This window comes from Ambystoma mexicanum, chromosome 7q (assembly GCF_040938575.1).
Source record: "Ambystoma mexicanum isolate Mex_15411 chromosome 7q, UKY_AmexF1_1, whole genome shotgun sequence".
Classification (NCBI taxonomy): Eukaryota; Metazoa; Chordata; class Amphibia; order Caudata; family Ambystomatidae; genus Ambystoma; species Ambystoma mexicanum.
In genome coordinates, this window is record NC_090941.1 from 1,084,644,399 (window position 1) to 1,084,664,362 (window position 19,964).

Here is a 19,964-nt window from a genome sequence, read left to right on the forward strand (position 1 = left end):
CATATAGTGCTACACAACTCCATAGAAATATGGACTAAGATTTTCCACCACCAGACTTTACAGGCCAACATGATCTGTGATGTCCTAGTGCCACTAGGAAGCTAGCTGCTGAACAATTATTAGGAATCTGGTGGCAACCTGTCTGCAGCAATGGCAGGGTTACCACCATACCCGTAATACGTGCAATCTTACTAACTCTTCTTCCCAACAACTCCTCCTACATTGAAAAATAATGTCTTTACTTCACCATTACCATACATACCCACAAATGTTCTTCTTTCCCAAGTGCAGTGAAGAATAACCTCCTGAAAAGACAAATACCTGAAGAAAACTACTCTTCACATCCTACAAAGTAAGTGTATTTGTGTCGTAGTATTCTTGATGTTACTCATACAGTACAGTGTAGCTGCATACTAGCCTGCAAAACTCCTTCCAAACGAACAACATTTATTTCACTATTATTCGTTGCACCTCAACAGGTACACTCTTTGTATTCTCATCTGAACACCATTATCATAAAACCCACTATTATCATGAAAACATTGTAATGGCGTTACCTATTCATGCACACTACAATATATTATGCACTAACCCAACCCCTTCACACATCTACATTCACAGCTACTCTTACAACCTTGCCAACCAGAACTAGCGACCCATTGCATAATCACACAGTCCTCTATTTATGTCTGCCCTCATATTTACACTCTCATACACAATGCACAAAATGCATTGCACCCTGATACTCTCGGGTCTAGCACGCACTATAAATAAATAAAAAAACAAACAAATTAAATATATTCCAATACTTTCAAACCCATGCTTTCATTTTTTGTCCAACAGACAGAAGAGAATGCCTACGAAAAAGCTACCACAGAAAAAAATAAAAAAGAAAAAAATAGAGCAGGTACAAATAAAAGCATGCAGAATACTCATCCACCTCTAGCTGAATGTATCGCAAATGTTCAAACAAACTAGATAAATACAGTCAGTCAACATAACTGAACCAGCTAGCACTAAAAAAAAACTAGTGCCCCTCTTCCAAAAAGTAAAAATAAAAACAAATGTATGAAGAAGACTAAAACTGCTAATAACGCTACCACTATTTCTACCAATGTTAATGTAGCCAGAGTTAAGCATTCCAAACAATGTATTTTACTAAAAAATGTCCACCGAAGAGTACTTCAAAATCTTATAAAAACAGCAGAAAAGTCACGCTCGACCCTTAGAAATTACAGCAGAAGAGTACTCCTGGAAGCTCTAATTGACAGCACAATGCACACCAAAAGAAAATTGTTTATATTAATTCTAACCAGAATGAAGCCACTAACAAAATTAATCAGTTAACTACAAAAAGTACTTCTAAACATGCGCAATGTCAACATAGATACCTTTGCGAACTTCTGTGCAGGTGAATGGATTCACACAAGCAGCACAGAACCATATGTCAATGAAGATGCTTATTAACAAGAACAGAAAAACCCAATTGCCATACATAGTAGTGCCTGAGGCTATGAAATGCTAGACAACACCATTATGGCATAAGAAACACTTATTGAAAAACATCCCCGACAAACTTACAATCAGCTCTTCCTTCCACCGAACCAATCCGTCCAATCTACAAATGGCCATGCACCTTAATGTGTAACATACAGAAACAATCCTTCAAATCTTTATGCCAATTCCTCAATCACTATGTGAAAGGACAAAGACAAAATTAGAATAACAACTTCACAAACCATGGACTCCGGTCCAGTGCAATGTTACACTGGACTGCAAGGACATTCATGAGCCTGCAGTTCGGGACCTGCTTGCTAAAGCACCTTCCACCACATCAAAATGTTAGCAACACACCATTCCACTATACGGAATCTTCTCCAGAGACTGCACTGTGCAAAAAGTCCTGCTTTGCAACTGCAACATTTTAATAACATTCTCCTACATGGGACAACCAAAGAACTCCGTCAGAAAATAGAACACATCCAAAGTAAATATTTTGGAAGTGAAGATCAATTAGAAAATCCAGTGACTTTAGAGAACATTAGCAAAAACCTTACACATGACAATCTTCTAATAAAAACGTACACAAAAGAAATAGCAAAGTTTAAAAGCACATCTGCTGAAGTACCAAAGCAAGTATGTGTGTGTTGTTGCAGAACCTTTTATAAAAAGAGCACAACATCTGTAGATATAACTTATAACATAGAAGAGAATGAGGAATCCCAATGGATCCAAACAGCTCTATATCCTATAACAGAAAACAAATACAAATAACTGACCCCTCAATGCTTTGCGTATACTGCAATACAAAGCTTGATAATAACCAAATGCCTTCACAGGCTATCACTAATAACTTGGAAATATTCCTACTTCCCAAGCCTCTCCAGTAGCTTAATTTCTATGAGATCATTATAATCCAAACAGTACACCCATTTCAAGCAATAATACGCCTTCAACCCAAAACAGCCAACGTGTCTCCTTCTGAATTACAAAAAGGCATTTGTGGCAAAGTAGTTTATTTGACATTAGATCTGAACAAAAATGTATAAACTCTAGGAGTGCAACAGCCAATAGATCAATCTTTGATTATCCTAGTTAATGGTGTACCTACAAAAGACACCAACATTTGGCAACAACTAGTAGACTTAAACAAAGTTAGAAAAGCCCTACAATATCTAAAAGAAAACAATGACTACTACAAAGATATAAACATTGAACAGAATTTAAGGGAAACCACCCAAATTATTCAGGATTATTCACCAACTGGCCAATTTGAACTTGTAGATCCCATCACAGCATCCAATATTTTAGACCAGCATACAATTCACCCACTACACTCCAAAGACACCATAGATGATGCACTAGAAACATATCAAATGCGTCAAGCCAAAGGATCTCCAATCCACATATGGGAGAAAAGTGTAGAAGCACAAGCCTTTCCTCTACTCTTTCCTACTGGAAAAGGTGGAAGGTATGATGAAAGATGCACACAAATAACAGCATCAATACCGCTCTTTACGAATGTATTCTGAAGACCCCAGATTCAGACAAAATATTGAATACATCTTCCACCTCCTGTTTGAAAGTGAACTAGCAACTCTATGTTATGGATATGCACACACTATTTAAAACAGGCTCCAATTTTTTAAACATGTCTGCTATCCAACTACTTCAAAAGATAAAAGATAAAGATGAGGTTTTGCAGTCAAGTATCACAAATCTCTTGGCAAACATCGGTGGTACAAAAGAATACTGGTTCCAATGTCATGCTGATGTACGGTGTATACTAAGGAACCTTGGCCCGCCTACATGGTTTGTGACTTTAAATTGTGCAGAATATGCATGGGATGACTTGCAGGACTTCCTACGCATAGCAAACCAAAACAAAGAAGGAATAGACCTAAAAACACCAGGAGAACTCTGCTCTCTTGACCCTGTAAATGTATCAAGATACTTTCACCACCGCTTTATTGCCATGCTGCACTTCATCTGTTATACAAATAGTCCTCCCCTCTGAGAAGTGGAACACTTCTCTTGGAGACAAGAATATCAATCCAGATGAACACCACACATCCACATGCTTTTGTGGGTAAAAGATGCTCCTAAATGTGGTCATGACAGTGATGCCACTGTTTTACAGTTTATTCACAAATCCATAACCTGCAACATCCCTTCAGAAACCACAGAAAGTGAGCTATGTGCTCAAATTATATGCTTCCAAAAACATAAGTGTGGCAAATACTACCCATGCAGGTATAAAAACCAAGGTAAATATTACACCAAATACTGCTTTGGTTTCCTTAGACCAGTTTCAGCAAAGGGACAAGTAAATAGCTTCATGTCTTCTGTTAGACACCGTTTGAAAGTCAAATCGCCTAAAAACACATACTGCATTAAAAGAAACAAAGCTTCAAAGTACATCAATGATTACAATGCAATCATTGCCCCCTTGTGGAATGTAAACATAGATGAACAATATATTGCAGACAAGTCCACTGCTGTTGCAAGATGTGTCACTGGCTACCTAACCAAAGCTGAGAAAACAGAGCTAAGCAACCCCTTTGATCTTATATCATCTCACAAAACACTGTCACCGAAATTGTACAGCTTTGGTATAGAAATGCTCTCGCATAGAAAATGTGGATGCTACAAACCTGCAGACCATTTAACAGGCACAGCCTTATATGACAAATCTAAACTTATTGGGCCTCATCACGAGTTTGGCGGTAACCCTTAAATCCGGCGGTAGCGCTATTATCACCAGATTTAAGGGTCCGCCAAATCAGGGTTTCGGCGGATTTCTCCCCAGCTCTGTGCTGGGGGAAATCCGCCGAAAATTCACGCTCATACCGCTGGCGGGAAATCTGCCAGCGGTATGAGCGTGAAAATTCCCCATTGAGCCCAACAAATGGGCTCAGTGGGGAATGGGGAATTCCATTACCGCCAAACCTGTGATCCAGTGCTGATAGCACCGGGGGGGTTGGCGGTAGGGCAGATGGCGCCGGCGCTAATACCGCCCAACTCGTGATGAGGCCCATGTTCTGGCTAAACCTTGGTCCAGCTGTATCCAGAAAAAAGTGCTGAAATCGTACCATGACATAGAAACAATACACAAAAATGATCCCAACAGCAAGGACATTTTGAAAAACAATGTATTATACACATACTACCCAAACAGAAGTACTGCTTCGGAAATCATGTGCCTGTACCACATAACCCAGTTAACTATATGTCCACGGGCATAATGGCAAGAATCACAAGGAGGATTGAAGTTTCACAACATCTGTCCAAGCCAATCTAATTCACTCTACTTACAGTGAACTTGAAGACAGTCATGAAGAAGTTGGGTAAATGTGTATAAGAAACCACTGAAACCGGTAGACCAAGAACCGGCAGTAATTACAGGTTCCAGCCTGCCACACTACGACACCTGCACTAAGAACCAGACCTGGTGTACAGACATCCAACAAGCACTAGCAAATAAAATAAACACCTTACAAAATAAAATTCAACTAAAAAAAGACTCCCTAAACCTCACTAACCCTCCTTCTTCTCCGCCCAATGCCTCACCAAGTACACACACCAACTCATTCACCTTCTCTAAAACCACCACCCTAGAGGATGAGAAAATCATCCTTTCTCTTAAACCATCAAACTGCAAAGGCGATATCTGCCCTGCACACATAATAAAGGACGCAGCCAGAGACCTGTCGCCCGTTATCTCTAAACTCATAAACGCCTCTTTCTCCTCAGGCAGTATCCCTTCCAACTTAAAACAATCTTGGGTGCTCCCCCTCCTCAAAAAACAGACGCTTGATCCCCTCATCCCCACCAACTACCGACCCATCACAACGGTACCTTTCCTACTGAAAATCTTGGACAAAGTTGCCTATGTCCAGATTCAAAAATACCTAGAACTACATAAGTTACTAGGCTCCAGACAATCAGGTTTCCGCCCATTACACGGCACGGAAACAGCCCTTATTGATCTGAAAACCCAAATTGATGATCTGAGGGACAAGGGCAAGACAGCACTCCTCCTCCTACTCGACCTCTCCGCGGCTTTCGACCTTGTCGACCACAAGGTCCTCTGCAGACACCTTGACTCAGCTGCCCATTTCTCCCCAGAAGCTATCAAATGGATTGAATCTTTTCTGAGTGAGAGAACTATGAGAGTCTTCTCCCCTTCAGCAGCAGCAGACCCCTCTCCTATTACTTGCGGAGTCCCGCAGGGCTCATGTGTCTCCCCCACACTATATAACATCTTCACCAAACCTCTGTTCGACGATCTGGACCATCTGGGTGTCACCTACACTAACTATGCTGATGACACTCAGATTCTCCTCCCACTTTCAGGGGATCATAGTAAGGACAGTGAATTGGTGAACAGGGTATATCTCATCATTCAGGCATGGATGGCTTCTCATGGTCTATGCCTGAATGACGACAAGACAGAGCTCATCATCTTAGGTACCCCTGCTAATATCAACAAACTAGGCCTTGAATATGCCGAATTCAACATAGATGGCAATCTCATCAGAGTATCCAGGGAAGTAAAAACTATTGTCTTTTATCTGGATGCCACTATGTCACTCACCAAACAGGTCAACTCACTAGCATCTACCACTGCGTACACTTGCAAATTAATAAGGGCAGGCAGACCATTCCTCTCCAATGACAGCTGCTTGATCCTGGCAAGAGCACTCATACTATCTAGGCTCGATTATTGTAATGCCCTCTATAGCGGTGCTAACAAAGCCATTATCCACAGGCTTCAAATCCTACAAAATAATGCCTTGAGAGCTGCCCTCGGCATTAACAAGAGAGATCATATCTCAGCCACCAGACACCAACAGAAATGGCTCTCCACAGACAACAAAATCAAACTAAAGTTGGCCTCCCTAACCCATAAAGCCCTCAACAATGCCGCCCCCAGTTATCTGATGGACAAGGTAAAGAGAAAGTCCTCCATCCGACAAACAAGAACTATCAACTCCAACCGTCTGATAATTCCCAGATTCAAACTCTCCACCATTGGCGGGAACAGTTTCCCGGTGAAAGCTGCCAAGCTCTGGAATTCTCTGCCACACAACCTAAGAGCTGACCAACCATATTTGCACTTTAGAAGACACCTCATCAGCCACCTCAACTCCAATAACCCTTGTATCTAGCTGCACTTTCTACACCTAAGTATAGATTTCGATACCTTTGTTCGCGATTTTGCCCTCGCCCTTAACAGCCCTGCACTCACCTATACATTCACCTCCTGTATAGATATTGACTTTTTATGTATGAAGATTTGTATATCTCTCAATCCTGTAACCCTGAATATTTTTTTTTTTTTTGTCAGGATTACCCGCCTCCAACAGCCCTGTACATATCTGTATACTTACCCTGTTTAGATATTGACTTTGTATATATGAAGACTTGTATATTTCCTATTCCTGTAATCCTGATTACTTTTATTACTACTCCAAAGTGTATATTTCTGCAACATTGTAAGCTTCGAATTATCTTTTGCCTGCGCCCTGTTGCCCTTGGGTTAGGTGCGCCATACAAATCAATAAACAAACAAACAAACAAACAAACTTCAGTACCTTACCCTATGGGTTCCTTGAGTGTGTGACATCAGTTTTATGTCTTTGTCACCCACTGCATGACTTGCATATAAGTGCGAACAAGTGAAAGGTTCTAACAAATCTTAGGGTCAGCATAAAATCCCTGACTGCACAATATAACTGATGATTCGGATTATCTTTCTTATTTTATTTTCACACACACTAGTTTGGGTCTACAGGCTATTAAAAAGTAATTTGTTGCCACAAGTAGAACAGTCAAGTTTGTGTGTGTGTGTGTATTTTTTTCTTTGCCTATGACACAACACACAGCATTTCCTTTGCAATGTGTTTGATGTCTTTTTTCAGCAGAGGGTAGTCCCAGCCCTCACTAAACATCAGAACTGCATACTAGCATTGGGGTTTACTTACATTCCGTATCCTGTCTGCTTTTAGATAAGCGGCACACCAGCACTACCTAATACTAGAGGGCTAACAGGTAGGGATAGTTAGAACTTCCATCTATCCTTCTGTCTCCTGCGTTTGGTTTGATATGCACACTCCTGGATGCAGCTTCCTCTGTTGTGTTCTGTATTGATTCTCTCACGGGGATCTCCATTGGAACAATGTGATTTTTGCTGCAATTTTCTAAATAATGTATAGGGTATGATCCCCTGATTGTGTGATAGGACAATGAACTCCAACAAGAAGAAGAAGTTCAAGCACAACTAAATGAAGACACTCCTGAGGGCAGTCAACATTCTGTTACAGGAAGCCAAGAACCACTTGAAGAGCCATGCATAGTAAATGAAGCAGAATTAGCCATGACTGAAGTAGAAAACACCATGTATCAATATGAGCAATCAGAAGAATACTTGGCACTGCTGAAATTGGAACTAGATGACGAGAAACATAGCATTTTCCTAGCAGTGACTAAAGAAATTGAACATGGGTTGAAGCATGAAAGTAAAACATGTAGCTGTCAACATTATAAACCTCTACTCTTCTATTATAGTGGTGAAGCTGGTTCTGGAAAAACATTCTTAATAAAAATCATCAGCAAATTCCTACAAAAGTTAACAAATAACTTTTTCAATATTCGTAACAGCCCCCACATGTTTAGCTGCCTACAACATATGAGGTGTTACTTTACACTGACTATTACTCTTTCCAGTAGAACACTGAAACAAATGAGACTATTACAAACTTTCATACCGTGCCACCGCATTACGAGTTCTGCTTGCAGGTTCCTGACAGCCCGCCAGTTACTGGCGGGCTGTGCAGCACCCGTGAGCAGAACTTTTGATTGCACTGGCACTGTTATCAACGGTGCCGGTGCAACCATGCTCCCCACCCCCATTCTGCCCTATGGAGCCTGATATTAAGGCCACCCATGAATGGGCAATTACCAGCCCATTCATCTCGTAATGGGTCGGTTATTGCCCAGTCGTGGGTGGCGGGCCGGTAGCGAGCATGGCGGTAGCCGTGCCTGCCATACAGGCACGGCTACTGCTATGCTCGTAATGAGCCCAATCTATCTTAAATAGTAGACATATATATGAGCTATATGGGCATGACATATCTGCTCCCGATGTCATGGAGCAAGTAGCACAAAAAATTTAAAATGTATGTCCTTAATGCTAACCCTAGAAAGCTGTATGCAATTCATTGAGACTATGTTAAAAAAAAAAGAAATGCAACCTATAGGGCATATTAGCTCCACAGACAAACTAGAAGTAAACGGCATGACACTCCCTATGTGTGAACAAGCAACAGCACGACTAAAAAGCTTAGAAAAATGTATCTCCAACACAGCCGGTTTGGGGAACATGTTAACATTGTGTTTAAACTACAGAGTAATTCTAAAATGTAACCTTGACATGGAGCAATGTTTAGTCAATGGAGTAATTGGTACAGTTGTTGGCTTCCAGACACATCCACATGACAACACCATTCAGTTTGTCAACATCCACTTTGACAAACTTTCAGAAGTTCAAAGGATAGGACGCTCAACAGCATGATTCCAAAGACATGTATGTACACAGAGACCAATTCACTCTGTCTCTTGTATATGCAGTCAACATTCATAAATTGCAAGGTCTAACCAAGATCAGGCATTGGTTTACATCTGCAGCACAGTCTTTAAAGAAGGTTTGGGTTATGTAGCACTTTCATGTCTACTTACACTCGAAGGACTATTTCTAGTGAATTTTGATGCAAACAAAGTCAAGGCTGACATTCCTTGCATTATAGAGTACAACAGATTACGTGCACTCTACACACACAATCTCCATTTGTATCCTGTTCCTCAAAAAGGTAAACTTCTTAAAAGACAATGAATTCAAACAGAATTTATAAGAGATCTCCCAACAAGACCAGCAAAGAAACTAAAAACAACTGCTACTCCATCAAGTATACAACCAAAATATTATCTAGTGCAAACACACGTGGACATCTATCAGCAGAAAGAAAGAGAAATATCTCTTCTAAAATAACAAGTGGAGGCCAACCATATGACACAGAGAGAGAGAACTCTCCAGTCCATTTAAATGTTCCAACACAACTGGTATAAATTGCCATGCAAATGTAGCAATCAACCTTATGTTCCAATTGCCACCAATTGTTCAAAACATTTACTTAAATGGCTCAGACCAGTTTTGTTTACAAATGTGTGTCCTTCATAGAAATGCCATAAATACACTTACAGTGTCTCAGGAAAAAGGCAAAAATTGGTCTACTGTGCAAGAATGGTATCACCATAAACACGCAGGAAGATCCACACAGATTTCTAATGTACTTACTGCAAGTACTGGAAACCAAAAACATACCTATATATGAAATCTTCTAGATTTCATACACGTGGAAACATACATGCACTCTCTGCAATCATGTTGCACAAGAGCACATTCCTAATGAATGATTTGTGTATGTATCTGTACTAAATTGTGAATCCATTCCATTTCATCACCTGATACAAAATGCAAACCATGCCATATCATGCACTGTTTGCAATTCAGACAATCCAACCACCTTACACATACATTCTGATAGTCAATATGTAATACTAACCCTTTTAAAGGACAACGTAGATGGTAACAAAAACAACTGCAAGCTTACTAGCTTCACACAGGGGCAGGTATCTCTTAGCAAGTAAACCTTCACCACAGTAGGCATAATCTACGACACTGGTGCCACAACCAGTATACGGGTGCCACAATCACTATACTGTATACATGAAAAAAGATGTGGTGGGTTTGAAAGCAATGATACTTCCATTAATCTAAAACAGAGATTACCATCAACTCTAACAAATGCCTATGTAAAATTCCCTAAACCAAAATGTAGTCACTAACCTGTGAAACTATCAAGAGTTAGTGCACTGTAGACATTCCCTTAAGTACTGCACAATTCAAACAAACAGTGTGAAAATTAAATTCACAAACATTTACATTTTTTATAATTCTGTATAGTTTTGTTTCCAATGACCCAATGATTATACAAACAGAAACAGCATCTCTGCAAAACACACAGTAATGTTGTTTCAACAATAGTACTTAAAACGTACTGATTATGAGGGTCTACAACATTTAGTCACGGACCTGTAGAACTATCAACAGTTAGAATATTCCACCTGGTATCTGACTGCAGCCATTCTGCTCCAATGCTACCTTTGAATATAAAATATACCATTCAGAACTATAAAACTATCAACAGTTAGAATACGCCAACTGGTACATAACTGCACCCATAACTTTGCATTGTTACTTTTCAATAGTAAAATTGATCATGTACCAACAGGAATCAAAGTACTTCAAACATACCCTTCAAAACTCTAAAACTATCAACACTTAGAATACACCAACTGGTATCTAACTGTACCCATAATACTGCAATGTTACTTTCTCATAGTAAAATAGTTAAAAATCCACCAACAGGAATCAAACTGCTTTAAAACATACACTACAAAACGGCATACAAACAGGAATGAAACTGCTTCAAAACATACCCTTCAGCACTGTAAAACTATCATTAGTTAGAATAGGCCAACTGTTATCTAACTGCTGCCATAGTACTGCAATGTTACTTTTGAATAGCAAACTAGTTGGAATACACCAACAAGTATCAAACTGCTTCAAAAAATACCCTACAGAACAATAAAAGTATCAACAGTTAGAATATGCCAACTGGTATCTAACTACATCTATAGTACTGCAATGCTCCTTTTCAAATAAAAAACATTTTCAATACTCTAATCATTCAAAAAATTCCTTTAAAAAAAGAGTCCACCAGCACTTTCAAAAAGCAAAACATTTACAGCATTGCGATTCTTCCAGCAACACTGCTTGTAACAACAAATACACTAATTTGTGCACCTTATACATTCCTTTAAGTACTGCATACTTCAAACAAACATACTGTGACACATAGTGTCAAATAAATATATTAGAGTTTTTTTAATCCTGTATGCACGTTTTTTCCCCAATTACCCAATTATTATGCTAACAAAAACAGCAACTGTGCAAAACACACAGTAATGTTGTTTGAAGCAAAGTACTTGGAATGCACTACTTATGAGGGTCTAAAAAGTCCATGAATATGTGAGATTGTATACAACGTGACATTGTAAACTATCCTACCTAACATATTATGCAATGTTTTTTCCCCAGAAAAAGAAGCAAAGATGTCACCTGTACCCCAATGATACATCAATACATCAATCATATGTACCATTTTCACTTCAATTGCAATTCCTTTTCTGTACACATATCATTACAATGGTTGTTTCCAAAGGGCAGATTGTTGGGTGCATGGCCGTATTATGCTGTAGTGGTTGTGAATCTAGGCACCTGGCCGGCGGAACGGCACCCGCAAGCAGACCATGTCCGATGCACCGGCACCATTCACGAATGGTGCCGGTGCATCCAACCTCCCCATTCCTATGTGCGCAATGGGAATGGGGAGTAATTATTATTGGTACCCAGCAATGGGCAATTACCGGGTCCGGCGGGACCCGAATACCCTGATAATTGTCGGGTGCTGGTAAATTCAAGACTCTGGCGGCAGCCATGCCAGTATTTACCAGCATGGCTACCGCCGGACTCAGAATGAGGCCCAGTTTGTCTGTCTTTAAACCCATACAACATGTTTTTCATCAAATCTCAGATAGATATTTAAAATAAAAATATTTTTCATGTGAGTTCTTAATATTTTTTAAGTATTTTCCAAGTTCTAATAAAATGTGTTATTGATACTATTTAAAATAGACCACATGTTTGAACATAATTTAGGTAATCTATCCCAGAGAATTTGCTTGTCCTAACAATGACGTTTGAATGAGAATTCTCAAAGGGAATGGACAATTTGTGTGGATAATTGATTAGGCAAACAGTATGAGTTAAGCCCTCTCTGGGTGCCATCCTGCACTGCAGCTTGAGGCAAGATAAAGATACTCAGTTGGAAGACCACAGAAGAGCCAATACTCCAACAAGGCTGGAAACGGAAAGGAAGATGTGTAGCTTCAAGATGTAAAATGAAAGGGAGGAGATTCCAATTCTTTTTTCCCCAAACAGCAAATCTCCACCCAGCTTGCGTTAGCATCTGAGCCTTTGGCCTAACAAAAGTCCACAATTGGTACGGACAATGTTTTCAAAGTAATAATCTATTTAACTTCCAGCCACTGTAGAGATCTGTTGGTAACAGAAACACATCTTTTCCTGAGGGAAGTGCCTAGCCTAACTGCACATTTCTGCATTTTCTGAAATTAGAAAAGGCTTCAGGGTGGCATTGCCCTTCTCTAAATACAAAAGTTACATAGGTGGGAATTCACAAACTTTACAACCATGGTGGCTATTTCTTTAACCAGGAGATGGTGAGAATGTGTTTAAGAAATCTTAGTTGAAAGTCATATTCTTTTGAATTTGTATAATCTGCGGATCCAAAGTCATTGTAAAATCTGAAAAAGCTTAGGTTATAAGCAGGGGTAGTACATATGGGGATATTAAAGGGGAATAGAAGAAAAGGACAATCTTGGAAGGAGAGTTGAGAAGAAGAGTCTTGGTTTGTACCTTCTTTAGGTTCAGTTTTCCTTAATCCAAATCTGAGGGCCTCCAATTGCAGGTCAAGTTGATTTAACTGATCAGGAATATCTGTAATCTTGATGACAAATTATGTGCCATCAGAGTAGAATTGAAAAGCAGTATCAAATTGCTTGATAATAATAAGAAAGGTCTAACATGGATGTTGAATATTGATGGTGGTATAAGGTATCTCTGGGGAACTCTACAAAAAGTGTTTTAGGGCTGGGGCAAACATTTGCTAGGACAATATCCTAGCACTGCTCTTCTAAGAAGAGAGCTATCCATTGGCAAGCTGCGGACTCCGGGAATATAGTAATACTATAATCCACTGGTCCACCATATCTAAGGCTGCCAAGGGATGGAAAAAGCAGATCAGAGTGCACTGATCTGCATCGGCAGCCTTAGGGGCAGAATCCCAGACTGATATGAGGGTGGACTCAGTGACAGTACTGTGACGAAAGCCAAGATTTAAAGATATGAAGGGTGTTATATAAAATTAATTTCTGGATCTGGAATGCAGCGATTGTCTCTAAAGGTTTGATAACTAAAGGTAAATTAGGAAAAGGCCCATAATTATCCATAACAGCTGGTATTTGGGAGGGGTTTTTCAGTAGAGGGCATATCAAGGAATATTTAGGAATGATAGAAAAAATGCCTTGTTGATCATGCTAGAAAATAGTGTTTCAAATAGATTGGGGAAATTTCAGATTAGAAATGCTGTAAAGGGATCACCTATAGAGTTAGTAAGCTTTAAGTAGACCAGTTTGGTTCCTTCTTCCCCTGAGCAAGGTAAATATGTGTCTTATCGACCGGCAACCATCACACATGCCTCACAATGTAAACACCACTCCCAACATTAGTCTTACACCAAAATAAAAGTACTTCTCTTGACTGAACAAACCCCTCTAGCTTCAAATTAGGGCGGGGACGGGCAATGCATGGCACTGGCATCAATATGGGGGCTGGAATGCCTTATAGGGCTATTTATCTTGTTTGTGTGTTTATGTTAGTTGTTTGATTTTTGCTGACACTTTGCAAAATAATGAATTGACTTCTGCCCTGGATCAGCAGAGATTAAAACACCTACTCAGCACTCACACGTCTACAAACCAAGAACCAACCCAATCATAAAGGAAAGATGCAGCATCTGAGTCATGAATGAGGGGAGTGAGGCAAGTAATAACCACGATGTTCTCTAAAAGGAAACATTCTTGGCTAAAATAGGATAGAAGTGACATAACCAGTTGCTTGGGCCCAGAAAGGGACCATGGGGGCAGTTAGCCATCAGTATTACCCTTTTGCAGTGTTCGGTGGTCTGGCAGCTCCAAACATGACTTCCTGGCACTGTGTGAGCCATTAAATGGTCTAGAGAATGCAAAAGACACCAATGGAGGGTCCTGGTGGCTTTAGCTTTGCGAATGGGTCTTAAAACATGCCCCAGAGCAGTTGAAAGGTGAAAACACTGGGATCCCGGCTTTCTTGGATCGCATGGTTCTGTGACTCCCAGTGTGACTTTAAGAAAGGCAGGTTTTGCTCAAGAAGCAGGTTCCTCCTCTGGTCCCACTGCAGGGACGCAGGGATAAGATAGGTCCTTGTTATCAGGCTCCCAAAAAAGGGGAGGTTTGCACACAACTTCAGGGGTTCTTCAACACTGTGAGGTTTAGGGGTACTGTTGAGACTGGCAGCGTGGTAGGTCTTGTTCAAGATGCAGATTCAACCCCAATGGTCCTTGTGGATGGTTAGGGGATAGACCTCCCACCTTCCTTGAAACACCTGCCTTCACTTCACATCTGGAGGACTCTGTAAAGGACTGCTCTTCCAGCAGGGTCCAAACAAAATCTTCTTCAGGGGTTGGTGTGAAAACAATGATTCAAAGAAGTGTTGTGAGACCCCTTTTATTAAAGGTATATGGCCAGATTATTGGATTAAAGCTAGCAGTTCCTGTTCTTGAGAGAAGTGGATTTTGCCCTTCTGACATCACACCCAAAGTGATTTGTGCTAGAGTTAGTGGAGGGGACAGGAAGGAGAGGCAGAGAGAAAACAATTCGTTGGGAACCCTCCTCAACTTTGCAATGCTCTCCCTGCCTACACAAATCCTTCCCTTTTCAATAGCATCAAAGACCCTTAAAAATATGTGCCACCCTGGTGTGAGTCCAATCCTTTTTTGAATTGGTGTGACCTTTGATTCCTGTTACTCTAGCTTCTTGTGGAGTAGCTGTCACTGGAAAAAAGGGTGTTATCTGCCCTTACAAAGGAACAAAGAGAGGAAATCCCATCATGATACATTGCTGCAAATAGGGAAAGGACCAGACTGTCTGGGGTGAATACACATAACCCTTCTACAGCTGAGTCTTGTCTAGAGGGCTGACACATGCGTGATATCAATTTGATGTGGCTGCATTGATTTTGAGCAGTACCATGCACCAGGCCCTAACTTACTGCCGTTGCCACATATTCTATCAGAAGAAATGTTTCATTATTTGTCCATTATTGTGGTCCTTTACGAAAGATACCTTCATTTTCAGCATTAAGAATGTGGCCCACATATACTCACTCGGCTATATGAGCAGCCATGGTGTCCCATATGAATATGGAAGATCTGCAAAGCAGAGCTGAAAAACTACCCATTTCACTGCAGCATGAATCCCAACCCAAGGGAGAAGCTTCCCTGTGACACTCGACCAGCAACTGTGATTATGTAGAAGTCAGAAAGGACGGGTAGAAGAATCACTAAACCTGAGGCAATGGCAACAGCCTTGGGATATGGTGATGGTGCCAACATTGCTAACCACATCCATCTCGATATGCCAGGCAATGTTTTAGCCTAGGGAGGTCAGAGAGCATTTCATGTAGACAGCATCGCTGTTGGGTTGTCAGACAAGGAAAGTGATACTGACATTATGAGCTAATGTGGCAATGCCAGAGCAAGAGGGCAGAAAAATAAAGAGCCCATTGAAAACCATGCCAGAAATGAACCAGAAAGACACACTGTGACAACCAAAGCTTTGGGCATGTGCCACTTCTTGCCTGCACAGAGGCAGAATCTGTTTATGTTGGTAGATGTGTGGCACTTAAGGTATGCAGAAATGACACCACACAGTTCTCGTATGTATGTTGGAAGCCATATATGGGTACACAGGTGCCATTCCTGTACCTTGGGTAGTCAGGAGGAACATCCTCCATCTGCAACAGGGGAGTGCAACACTCAACGCCTTGAAGTTGTGACTCATCCGGTTGAGGATCCTTGTTGTCCATATCACAGATATCTACACCCAGAGCTGGCACACCTGCACTTCAGTCACCTTCACTCACATAAACTATCATGTCAGTCGAAGGGATACATGTCAATGCTTACCATAGCACCCCATGATAATACCTAGTGATATGAGGGTACGTGCCATTGCTGAGCATCTGTTGTTTACATAGGAAAGGAAAATGTGTGTTCTTTCAGTTTTGCTGGAGGCCCTTGCTGAGCTGCTGTCTCTCTATTCGTTGAACTTGGGTGTTTCATGCAAGTGTTTTCTGCAAGTTGTATTTTCACCACCTTTGTGGCAACAACAAGAGGCAAACAGCGGTGACTAGTGCCACAGAAAGCCGCTGCATTGAGTTTTTGTTGTATAAGCATCAGGTGAGGGAATTCTTGATGCCTTGACAGCCGGGTTATGCATTTCTGCTAACATGTTAATGGACGGAATCACACATGATCAAAGTCACTTGTTTTAACTGTTCCTTGAGTTAAACCAAGATGTGCACTAATGGCTTGACATGTCAATGCATTCACTCCTAGTTATGCATGTATTGTCTCTTGTATTAAAGCATTGGCATTGTTAATATCTTTTGTGTTGTGTTCAATGAGTGGGGTTTTCATGTGTCTCTAACAGTTGGGTTGTGTCTGTGTGTGTGTTAGTTTGGTGAACATGCTTGGAGCATGATCACAGTTTTGTACCTGGGAATGTAAGTGTGTGGTGCTACATGTCCATTCACTCACTGTAGTTTGTGTGTTTGGTTATGGTGAACAGGTAATAGATGCTGGACTCTGAGCCTCATGCAAGTGTTCTAGTCATGGAATTTTGGGAATTACACTCACACGCACGTTTAGTTGCACACATGACAACTATCTTTTCCTCAATTGGACCCTACATTTTTTTCTTAATAATTGTGCATTGTGTTCTTGTTTCTGGCCGCCTCTGTTGCTTTTGCAGATTGAAGCCTTGAGCTAAGAGAAACTACTGAAAGAAAAGCAAAGGGTACCTGAAGGAGCCTAGCGTGCGCCTCTTTTTTGAGGATAGTAGAGTTTAGATTTTGTGGAAAGTTGGATATTGCGCATTCATCTTTTAAGTTCTCAGCACTCAGATGTGGTTGTGAACAGAATTTGTAACAGGGATTGTTTTCTGGACATGATAAGCTGCCTGAACCCCAATTTCCATTTCACAAAACGAGGTACAATTACTTCCATCATCATTTATTGGTCGGATCCCCACAGTCAGGAGGAGTTTCCATGAGCACAGCACACACACACACACGCACACTGGACAAGCACAGGGTTTGGTATCTTGTAGCGATTGATGCAGAACCAGTGGAGTGAGTGTGTCTGGTGCAGAAGTAGCTCCTACGGCTGGATCACCATAGAAGAGAGCGTGGCATCAATGTACTATGACAGAAAGTGTTGACCCAATAAATGTTCTCTTGCTGCAAGCCAATGAACCTGCATCTAAAGTAAACATCTACTTGTCTGCATATTGCACAAAGTATGATCTGTTGAATTATTTGCTCTGTTTACATCCATAGAGAAATGTGGACTGAGAAAGAAGAATCGCTGAGAAGAAAGATGACACGGAGTCTAAAGTGTGAAGCCAAAGAAGGTTGTCTAGTTCTGCCAAGTCTTCCGACTCAAGTTGACTGCATTCTCATAATACATTTCTTGGAATTCCATTCCCCACGATTAGATGTTTTCTGCAAGACTCTCAAAGATATGTCATCTCAGTTAAAAATAGGTGGCTACCTTCTCTTGAATGTACTCCTTGGGTGCACCTACATTATGGTTGGCACCTTCAAGTTCCCCGTTTTATGCCTAGATGAGGAATGTGTGAGCCAAGCTTTGAGTGATGCAGGCTGTGTGATTAAAGAATCACAGAATAATCTGAGAGCTAACACACTATATTCTGTTATTGATGGTTCTAGTACTCTGTGCCTTGTTGCATGTAAAGAAAGAAATGTGTAATATATTCATACTTCGACAATATGAAAGTAAAGTGGATATATCTATAATGCTTGTAATGCATTTTGTGTTTGGTACTCGGCCGTGCTACAGTGGGTTGTTGGAATGCAAATATTTGGCTGTGCATTTTTGAAACAGCAATCTCTATCTTTGCAAAGTGTTTGCTTTTGTTATGAAGTGTAATGTCTTCTTTTAGACAAAACTAACATACTAAGTACAGTCAAATTATAATTATATGTTTTCCAATGTGGTCAACCAGGAAATGCCTTAATGACTGGATATATCATGATTCTGTATCTCATTGTTTTTAAATGGTATTAATTAGCGCTCGCAATAACCATAACATTGTCAGACTCTCCACTTAATTTCAAGAACAGGAAGCAATAAACATGTTTTCGTCCATGTCTATTGTCTGGACTCTATTTTATTTCACACCAGTTTATTCTTATTTAATGGTATAGTATCAACCATCTTCTCACCTTTCAACAAATGTGTTACGATGTACTGAATTCACATCTATAACAGCAACATGTCACCTTCACATGCCAGTACTGCAATACCTTTTCCTTCATTAGTACTGTCTGATTCCACTATACTCATACTGCTGTCTGGCCTGGATCCTGGCATGATTCATCTGTGCACAGCATCCTAGAATCAGTGGATCTCCTCTCTGCAAGCTTCATTTCTCTGAAGAAAAGTATGTCCTATTCACCTTTACCCATATTGCAATACTCATATCTTTCTCTTGTACATAACTCTGGAAATAATATCCTCCAATTTTGAAACATTGAAAATAAATACTTACGTTTGACTCTATTTAACTGTTGTTCTATTTCGAACAATTGTCGTCGACTTTCTTTGGAAGAAGCCCCGTAAACAAAATGTTTTACAAATTTAACAAGGATATGGGAGCTCCTCTACTGAGAATGAACATTGTTCTAATAACATGTTCTATGTAATTTCTCCCACTCTGGAGGGTATGGAACCATGCTTTATGTGCATGTACCCTATAGAGAGGATAAATATTAATTTGCAGATCAGTCTGGTCCCACTCACAAGGGCAATGGAGCACTGAAATGGTAGGCAATTCTCCTGTGAACATCAGCAACCCCAAACATGTTGAGCGAATGTATATATATGTAAATGCAGCAACATGCACTTAACGATTATATTAAGCAGCCACCTAAAATGTATACACAGCACCCCAGATATCTGTCTTGAAGTAAGCTCAGGCAACAAACACAATCCCTTGTCTTATTGACGGCAAGTCACACAGGAGAGAGGAGCATGGCCCTGAAATTCAGCAAATCAAATAATGGAAGCAGAGAGTTGAATCCTCACCAGCCATTATGCAATGCCAGCGACAATGAGAATGTCATGGAACCATTATCAAGAGCCATTACTTAGAGCACCAATGTGCTCATTACGATTTTACATTTTTCCAGAGAGAGGCGGAAGCATTCAGTATTTAATTGCCATGTAAACTGTGTTAGTGCAGAGACAAAATAAGCATTTTGCATTTTTTATTTAATTGTCCCATTAACTAAATTAGTGCAGAGCCACAGGAAGAGACCAGCATTCTTTTCATGATCTTGTAAATTGAAGACGTGCAGA

General features: G+C 40.4%; 1 protein-coding gene across 1 annotated transcript in view; it reads left to right on the forward strand.

Annotated features, from left to right (window-relative positions):
* LOC138528002 (indolethylamine N-methyltransferase-like) overlaps nucleotides 1-18,754 on the forward strand; it is a 78,440-nt gene extending 59,686 nt beyond the window's left edge. Inside the window, exon 3 of the mRNA XM_069639425.1 lies at nucleotides 17,921-18,754. Within this exon, the coding sequence (XP_069495526.1) occupies nucleotides 17,921-18,353 (433 nt within the window). The 3' untranslated portion in view covers nucleotides 18,354-18,754. The remainder of the gene's footprint in view (nucleotides 1-17,920) is intronic.
* The last annotated feature ends 1,210 nt before the right edge of the window (nucleotides 18,755-19,964 follow it).